The 9,453-nt window shown below is 34.7% G+C and overlaps 1 protein-coding gene across 1 annotated transcript; it reads left to right on the top strand.

The window, feature by feature from the left end:
• Positions 1-1,945: 1,945 nt before the first annotated feature.
• Positions 1,946-2,912, top strand: LOC107161075 (olfactory receptor 2W1-like). Its single transcript, XM_015507588.1, has one exon. The coding sequence runs from the start codon at positions 1,962-1,964 to the stop codon at positions 2,910-2,912; it is 951 nt and encodes a 316-aa protein (XP_015363074.1). The 5' UTR covers positions 1,946-1,961.
• Positions 2,913-9,453: the final 6,541 nt, after the last annotated feature.

The following is a 9,453-nucleotide window of genomic DNA, read 5'->3' as shown; positions in this document are numbered from 1 at the left end:
ATTTAAGACAATCAAGATTAGCTTTAAACCATGATGGTAAAATAACTAGTGTGAAACATGAAGAGAATAAAGAATACATAGAATAATAATGATTCAGATATAAGTGGATATGTTTTATCAATTTTAGAATTATGTAATAACACAGCTCCAAGTGCTATCACAAATATTAACCCTCACAACCTACCATTGTGTAAGGGGCTATTATTATAGTCTATGATTATATTCTATTCTTTACATATAAAGAACCTGGTACACAATCAGGTTAAATAATTACACACAAAAAAAAAAAAAACATGCTTCCCAGTGGTGGAGCTGTGATTTGATGTGGGCAATTGGAGTTTAGAATCTGTACTTAAGCACTGTGCTTGACTTAACTGACACCCTACTATGTAAAAATGAGACATTCTCTAGTTAAATTGAATTCACAGTTTTTACTGAGGAAAAACTACATCTTTATCTCATCCAATCTGATAATAAAAGTATCTTCCATATGACCATTATGTTATCATCATGTTTTAACTAAAGTGCTTATATTAATCATACTTGAGATATTTTATCTATATTTTATAATGCAACTGAAATAATTCAAGTGTTTATTCCTTGTCTGCAAAGACACTGTAAAAGTAAAGTATACTGGGTCTGAAGTGTATGGTCAGAAATAACATATAAAAAATTAATTCAATTATTAAAGAGTCTATATTTTTAATGATACAAAACTCAGAAATAGTAAAATAGATTAAATCTTTATCCCTGTATGTACTCATTTTAGCATGAAAGATATGATGATTTTATAGAAAGGGTTCCAAAGCAACAAAAGATTCACTCATGTGATCAGTAAATTTTACAAGTATAAACAATTTACTGATAGTTTAATAAATTATTGTTTTCATTACCTGTCTACCTAATTTGGCAAACTGGACACATGATAGGAGCTTATAATGATGGTTGCTATGTGTTTGTTGTGACCAAAAGTTCAATTCTTAACTTTGTAACAAATAGATTAGCTTAGTTAGGTAATGAAGTATTAGTAATTATAACAATTGCCAAAAACATGGCATCTATACATGTAAATAAATATAATGAAAAATATTAGCCAGGTGCAGTGACACATACTTATAACCCCCCTGGCTCAGGAGGCAGAGGGAAGGGGATTACAGGTTCAAAGCCAGCCTCAGCAACTTAGTGAGGCCCTAACCAACTTAGAAAGAACCTGTCTCTAACTACAAATATAAAAAGAGCTGGGGCATGGCTCAGTGGTTGAGTGCTTCTGAGTTCAATCACCAGTACCAGGAAAAAAACAGAAGAGAAGAAAAGAAAAGGAAAAATAATATTTCTCAGCAACCAAAACACAGTTTTTTAAAAGTATAGCTATGAATGCCAGAATTATTACAAAAAGCAGGAAAAATATGAGTACTAAAATAAGTGCAGTAAAAGAGATTATCAGATAAAGATGTTTAGAAATGAATGTGGAAATTTTTTTCTGCTACCAAACAGTGGAGTTTAAAAAGTAAACATGCCATTTTACTTTTTTACCTCAAGCACAGCTCCTTTGATAAAAGAAAGACATCATAATCAAGTGATCAAGAGACAAATAGTGTCATGGTTCCAAGGAGAAAAAACTCCTCAAAATATACCCCACTCTTAAAATCATGTGATTGACTTTATGGATTTACTGCTTAATTAAAATACATGGAACCATGGATAACATGGCATATTAAGGCTTTTCAATGATTTACAATTCAGTGTGATTGCATATAGCATATTATTTTTAGAATCACTTTAGCTATGGTGGAATATGGAGATACCAAAGTCATGAAAACAAATATGAAAAATGAGCCAAATGGGGGAAAAGCATTCAATTAATTAAGTTTTGATACTCATGACAAACATCAGAGATTTAGAATTCTACCTAAAGCTAATACTGTCTTTGATTACCATATTATTGTCTTCCATAAGAAACAATGGAAACAAGCAATGGAAGTTTCAGAACAGACTTCATCCTTCTAGGGTTTTCTGATCAACCTCAACTAGAGAGCATCATCTCTGTGGTTGTCTTCATCTTCTATATTGTGACTCTGGTAGGAAACACAACCATCATTCTTGTATCTTATCTAGACACCCAGCTTCATACCCCTATGTATTTCTTCTTATCTAATTTGTCTTTTTTGGACCTCTGTTATACAACTAGCATTATCCCCCAGATGCTGGCAAATCTATGGGGTCCCAAAAAATCTATTACATATGGAGGGTGTGTGCTCCAATTCTTCTTTGCCCTTGACCTGGGAGCCACAGAATGTCTTCTCTTGGCTGTGATGGCCTATGATCGCTATGCTGCTGTTTGTCAACCTCTTCACTACACAGTAATAATGCACCCTGAGCTTTGCCAAAAGTTGGTGCTGACCTCCTGGTTCGGTGGTCTTGGCAGTGCCTTAATTCTTTGCTCTTTGACTATGAAGTTGCCAAGATGTGGACACCGGGAAGTAGATAATTTTTTCTGTGAAATGCCAGCACTGATCAAGATGGCTTGTGTCTATTCAAAAGTAATTGAGATTGTTGTCTTTACTCTTGGAGTTATATTTCTTCTAGTACCTCTATCATTAATTCTCATTTCATATGGAGTTATCATTCGAGCTGTAATGACAATCAAGTTGGCAGCAAGGTGGAAAAAGATCCTTAATACATGTGGTTCTCACCTCACAGTAGTAACTCTATTTTATGGAACACTCATTTATATGTACATGAAACCACAGAATAGCGCATCTCGAGAACAAGGAAAGTTCTTTACTCTCTTTTACACAGTCATCACACCAAGCCTTAATCCTCTGATCTACACTTTAAGAAACAAAGATGTGAAGAATGCAGTGAAGAGAATATTACAGATTAAAAAAAACATTCAACAAAGTCATGAGTGACAAAGAAAAAATGCATCAAAGCACAGAAAAGCAAAGAAATATTGTTCTTTATTAATGAAGTTTAATTAATTTATTCAAATACATGAATACATGTCTAAAATTTACCAGAATTTGTACCAGAGACTTTTAACTTTGTAAATAGATATTAAATTGAGGAAATTCTAAGGAGATAAAGATATATATGTAAAACATAAGCACCAAGACCAATCATGGACTATAGGTAAAAATGTAATGATGAAATATAATAAATACAATAAATATATATAAGGTATTAAAGAATCTATTTTAAATCAGTATTATTTGAAGCTACAAATCTTTTTCTTCCCTGTTTTATTAATTTTCTGAGAAATAACACATCCCTTCATTCACATGATGGACTGGATCAACCAATGTGGTAAACACTAACAATCAAACAATACACATTCCACCTCAAAGTTTAATTGGACATATGGTCACCATGCTGCAAATCACATTTCCTAGTGTAGCCTCTATCAGTACAATGTCACGGAAGTTATGGGTACAAATTCTAAATATCTTTAATATGAACCTACTTACTCTCACCTACCTCACTTCCCTTCCTGTTAGCTGGAATGTGAATGTGGATGGTATCTCACTTGGACCATGCAAATGGGTACAGAACCCTAAGAGAAAATATACAGTAACCCACTGGCAGAGCAATGCCTCCAGACCATTGTGTAATAATAATCAATTAACTGTGTATTTGTGTCTCTCTGTTGGAATAGCTTAGCTCTAACCCTTAGAAGACCTTATAAGGAATTTGGGCTATGTCCTGGAGGGAGCTGTGGTCCTTGGACAAGAAGCATCAACATCAATTGAAAAATTATTAAATACAAATTCTTAGGCCTCACCATAGAACTACTGAATAAATAATTTGAGGATAAATCCAGAAATATACATTTTTTTAAACAAACATTTCGAGTGATTCTGCTCAGGTTAGAGTTTGAGAACCACTGTTGCAGGAAAACTAGTAGATATAAAGTGTCTCTAAACATTAAATAAATGAGGTTTGGTAGATCTGAATTACTTTCCTCCCTGGTAGATATGGAAGATAAAATGAATACCAATTTCTCAAAGCATTTACATAAATACCCTAAAATGTCAGACTAAAGATCAGGAACAATCCATTAAAGACCTCTTTTCTATCACCAGAAAAATGAGGAAAATAAGAAGTTTCACTTAAGATTAAATGAAATCAGTGTAAAGTGTACTTCTTATTTAATACCATACTCTTTAGACATTTTGGTTTTATGATATTCTATTTTTGTTGGATGTGGTGGTAGTTTATGGTTATTTCTTACAAAAGAGCTTGAACCTCTTAATTAGCAAAAAAAAAATTTAGTGATTTTTTTCTTTGCTCCACATTTATCACTTTGTTTTGCTGGTAAATACATTCAAAGTCTGGAGGTCCCTGTCCTGGAGAATAAAGTAATCTACTTCTCTATAAATAAACTAACTCAGAGATTTGAAATCCTCTCTGCAAGTGATAAATTCCCCATTTCTGCAGTACCCTTACTGTGACATTTCATAGGCAGAGTTGTCCACAACCTACATGAAGTAATTGGATGAAGGAATAAGAGTACTAAGGACCTACAATCTTTTATCTCCAATACTTAAACCCTGTAGTTCCCATTTTTTTTTGGTGAAACATGATATCTTTGTTTTACATGAATACATGTCTAAAATTTACCAGAATTTGTACCAGAGACTTTTAACTTTGTAAAAAGATATTAAATTGAGGAAATACTAAGGAGATAAAGATATATATGTAAAACACAAGGACCAGACCAATCATGGTCTTTGCATGTGTCTTTACAATTGTCAGTTGTATAAGTCTTTGTAAAAGTGAAGAATATGAGAGTGATATTACACAACAGTTAAAGCATGAAGACAATACAAAGGTTATAGTGTTATAAGGACTATGGAAGAAAGACAAAGGTAAAAAATGACAAAATTATGGCCACTGAAAATGAGTATCAACTTTGTGATGAAAACCTATCTCAATTTTTGACAGATATTATATTTATCACTTTAAAACCTTCTAAGCAACTTCTCTAACCAATTAAATCTTACCTCATATGAAAATTCCTGAAAAACCTCAGTGTCTTCTAAACTCTCTCAAAATTCAGACCATATAAATATTAAGCCATTGTCCAGGATGGGGATAAAGTTCAGTTAGTAGAGTGCTTGCCCCATATGCACAAGGCCCTGGGTTCAATCCCCAGCACCAACACACACCAAAAAAAAAATTAACTCATTTTCCCATTTTATTTGAGTTTGTATGTGTGTTAGAAGAAAAGACACTGGTGAGTTTCTCAACAACATAGAGCTTCCTATTAATAGGTATGAGTAGTAGGAACATGAAGTTAAGGGGATAATTCTACAAACTAGACCTACATGCTGGCTGTCCACATGCTGTCTTTTAAAAAGCAATTTACCATTGTGGCCATTATGGCACTGCTCTGTCTTAATTCAGTAGGATGCCATATTCCCTGACAAATAACCTATTATCCTCAGGGATATTCTCCCAGGGTCAAAAAATACATGAAGAAAGACTCCTCCTTGCTGACATAAATGGACCTGAAAGGGGGACATGTGGCCTTAACACAGACCACTACACAGACCAAAAAAGTCCAACACTCAAGAAGACAAAAAACAATAAAAGCAAAAGTCTACCAACCATAAAATCTGTAAAAGCAAGTTCCAATTAGAACCCATCAGCACAGGTCAAAGGAACGGAAAGTTACCTTTAGGTTTTTAAAATGTCATTTCAATTTCAACACAATGGTAAAATTTCTCTTCTATTATGGTTTGGATATGTGGTGTACCCCAAAAGCTCATATGTGAGACAATGTAAGGATGTTCAGAGGTGAAATTATTAGATTATGAGAGGTGTAACAATCCATGGCTTAATCCACTGATATGGATTAACTGTGTAATAATTACAGGCAGGAAGGTTGTGATTGGAGGAAGTAGGTCACTGTAGGCATACGTTTGGTGTATATATTTTGTCTCCAGTGAGCAGTGTTCTCCATCTGCTTCCTGATTGCCATATCCTAGGCTGCCTTCTTCCCCCAAGTCCTTCCACCAGGCTTGGATGTTCTGCCTCACCTTATGCCTAAAACTAAAGAGTTGGTCATCTATAGACAGAGATTTCTAAAACCATAGGCACCTCCTCTAAAATTGTCCTTTATCAGGTCTTTTAGCCACAACCATGAAAAAGCTGATGAAAATATCCCCCCATGGGTTTCACGTGGATACCTATGGGTAAGATCATGCTCAGTAGAGACTTAAATTTTTGATGCAATCTTACTGTCAGTCAAAATTAAGAGATGGTACTTGGGCAGGATTCTCTAAAACCTTCCCTAAAGCCCCCTATAAAACTGGGGAACCAAGGGGATACAACATCACTCTCCTCTCTAAGAAGACCCACTCTCTCCCTGAGGACATCTTTCCTTCCTCCTATAATAAATTCTGCTATATTTTTACTATGTTTTGCATCTTGCCTGAAATATTCTCATACAAGAACATAAGAACTAAAAAACACAACATGACCCCCAGTAACAACTTGGGAGAATAACCTTTGTTAACATTATATTTTTGCTATGTCTAAATTGATTTTTGACATGAATTGCATATTCAATAAATGTCTATAGAATGATTAAGTAAATTATTAGTCATTTATTAAATCTTCATGAAAATATTACCAATTCTGCAGAATAAGGAAAATATCCATTGGGTAATGTGGAAGCAATATCTTTAATTTATGTTAATGTTTAAGTCACTTAAAACACCTCTGACTTAGAGGAAGAGAAAGGTAATACAGTTTTTCTTTCACTGGCATAATATTGTAAAATCTTCAATATATATTTTCTTCAAATATATTTCCTTGGAAATTAGAAAAATAAGAATAAAATCATCCTCATTATCTCTAGCCCATAAATAGTCATGGAAATTTTTAGTTGATTTTATTTATTCCTATTCATATTAAAGTTTTAATCATATTCTATTTGGTATCCTTTATTTCTCTCAATGTATGCTTTTATATAAATGATGATATCACCCCCAAGGGGGTAAAAGTCAAAACTGAGGAAAAGTGACAAAAATCAGATATTAAAATGGTTGGTGGCTCTTCAAAAGGCACTACACCATATACATACACAGTATATGTATGGCATTAAAATCATTAGGAAGGAAATGATGATAATAAAAACAAAACAGGTTGAGAATACTTGGTGTTGGGTTTTCCCTCTCTGTAAAGATAATTGGAAGAAAGTCTCCCTCTAAAGCAAAGAATAGGCACACTCAGGTTCCAGCACCTGATGAAGGCCTTAATAGTCTTCTAGGTTAAGAATTCAATATACATCATTTAGTAAATCAAGTTAAAATATTGGAAATTTACTGGCACTATATATTTTTTAAGTGTGGGAGTAAAGTGTTGTTAGTAATTTGGGGAAACAGACATCCCATTTCTTCTTCATTGTATTAGGTACATGCTACTTCATAAACATTTTTTTAAAAAAATAAACAGAATTAACTTTTGGTCAGGACATCTCAACAAGACAGTAGAATGCCTACCTCCTTTAGCCACACCATACCTGCATATAGTCACTACCCAGTTAATCCATTCAAAAGTGGATTAATGGACTGATTAAGTTCAGGTTTCGATAATCTGATCATTTACCTCTAAACTTTCTTGCATAATCTCACACATTAGTTTTCGGGGGACACCTAATATCTAACTAAACAGTGGGGTCTTCGATTTTAAAAAATAAAGATTACTAATTAGTGATACAAAAATATATGAAAGTACAAAACACACTGGAAGAGTAAGTACATGATCAAATTGAGAATCCTATTGTAATGTATGTGTAAATAACTTCAGTAGGAAGGTTAAAAGACAAAACTAGTTAAAATAATAAGAAAATATACAAATAGCCAGCAAGTGTAGCCAAAAATGCTAAAATCAGTAATCATCAGGGAAGTGAAAATCAAAATCACAGTGAGATATCACCTCACCCCAGTTACAATAAATATTATTTTTAAAAACATAAGAAATACTGGTGAGGATGCAGAATATTGGTGACACTTATCACTGTGGGTAGGAATATAATTTAGTACAGCCATTATGGGAAATGGTAATGGAGGCTCCTCAAAAAAAAAAAATAGAAATAGAACTGCCATTGAATACAGCAATGCCACTTCTGGGTATACATCAAAAGAAAATAAAATCAACATATTGACAAAACATCTACACTTGTATGTTTATCTCAGCCCTATTCCCAGTAGTCAAGAAAAAGAATCAGCTTAGGTGTTCATCAGTGGAGGGATAGATAAAAGTGAGATAAGAAGAGATACAGATAATGTGGTATATCTATTATTCAGCCACAAAAAAAAATTTAAATCCTGTCATTTGCCACAACTGGATGAACTTTAAGGATATGTTATATGAAATAAGTCAGACACAGAAAGACAAAGACTGCATGTTTTCACTTGCATGTGGAAGCTTAAAAGGTTGATTTCCTACAAGTAAAGAGTAGAATAGCAGTGACCAGAGCCTGCAAACAGTGGAAGGAGGAGACTAAAGAGAAGATGGTTACAGGTACAGGACCAGTTTGATAGAAGGAATAACTTCTAATGGACTATAGCACAATAGGATAACTATGATTAATGATATTTAATTGTATATTTCAAAATAAAGGATTATGAATGCTCTCCAACACAAAGAAATGATAAATGTCTGAGGTAATGGACATAACAATTACTCTGCTCTGATACTTACACATTGTATACATGTACTGAAATATCACACCACTCCTTATAAATATGTACAATTATGACCAATTAAAAAATAAATATATGAGTATATATTTAATATAAGAAGATGAAGAAGACAAAAGTAAATCAAAAGATATGCTATGAATTAGAAGAATGAATGAATATTATTAGATTGTCCTTCCTATCCTAAATGATCTATAGTTTCAATGCAGTCCCTATCAAAACCCCAATGATATTCTTCACAGAAATGGGAAAATAATCCTAAAATTCATATAACCACAAAAGATCAAAAGCAAATTGATCTTAAGCAAGTACAAAACTGGAGGCATTAACTACCTGAAAAGGCTATAATAATCAAACAGGAGGCGGGCCTGCGACCCACCAGCAGAAGAGGAGCAGCGGCCTGCTGAGAGGCAGAGCCGCCCCCTCCCCCTGCGCTGGCAAGGTAGAGGGAACTGTGACCACTCACAGAGCAGGCCCAGCGGCCTGCTAAGGGGCAGAGCCGCCCCCCAACCCCCGCGCCTGCCAGGTAGGCGGAACGGTGACCACCGGCAGAAAAGGCCCAGTGGCTCGTGGCGGGACAGAGCTTCCAATCACTCCTGCAAGGTAGGCGGGCCTGCGACCCACCGGCAGAAGAGGAGCAGTGGCCTGCTGAGAGGCAGAGCCGCCCCCTCCCCCTGCACGGCAAGGTAGACGGAACTGTGACCATCCACAGAGCAGGCCCAGCGGCCTGCTGAGGGGCAGA

Source organism: Marmota marmota, unplaced genomic scaffold (genome assembly GCF_001458135.2).
Source record: "Marmota marmota marmota unplaced genomic scaffold, marMar, whole genome shotgun sequence".
NCBI lineage: Eukaryota > Metazoa > Chordata > Mammalia > Rodentia > Sciuridae > Marmota > Marmota marmota.
The sequence above is the reverse complement of the archived record's forward strand: the minus strand, read 5'-3'. Positions and strand labels throughout refer to the sequence as shown.

Coding starts and splice junctions, on each gene's coding strand:
- LOC107161075 (XM_015507588.1), top strand. CDS start 1,962: ATGGAAACAAGCAATGGAAGTTTCAGAACAGACTTCATCCTTCTAGGG.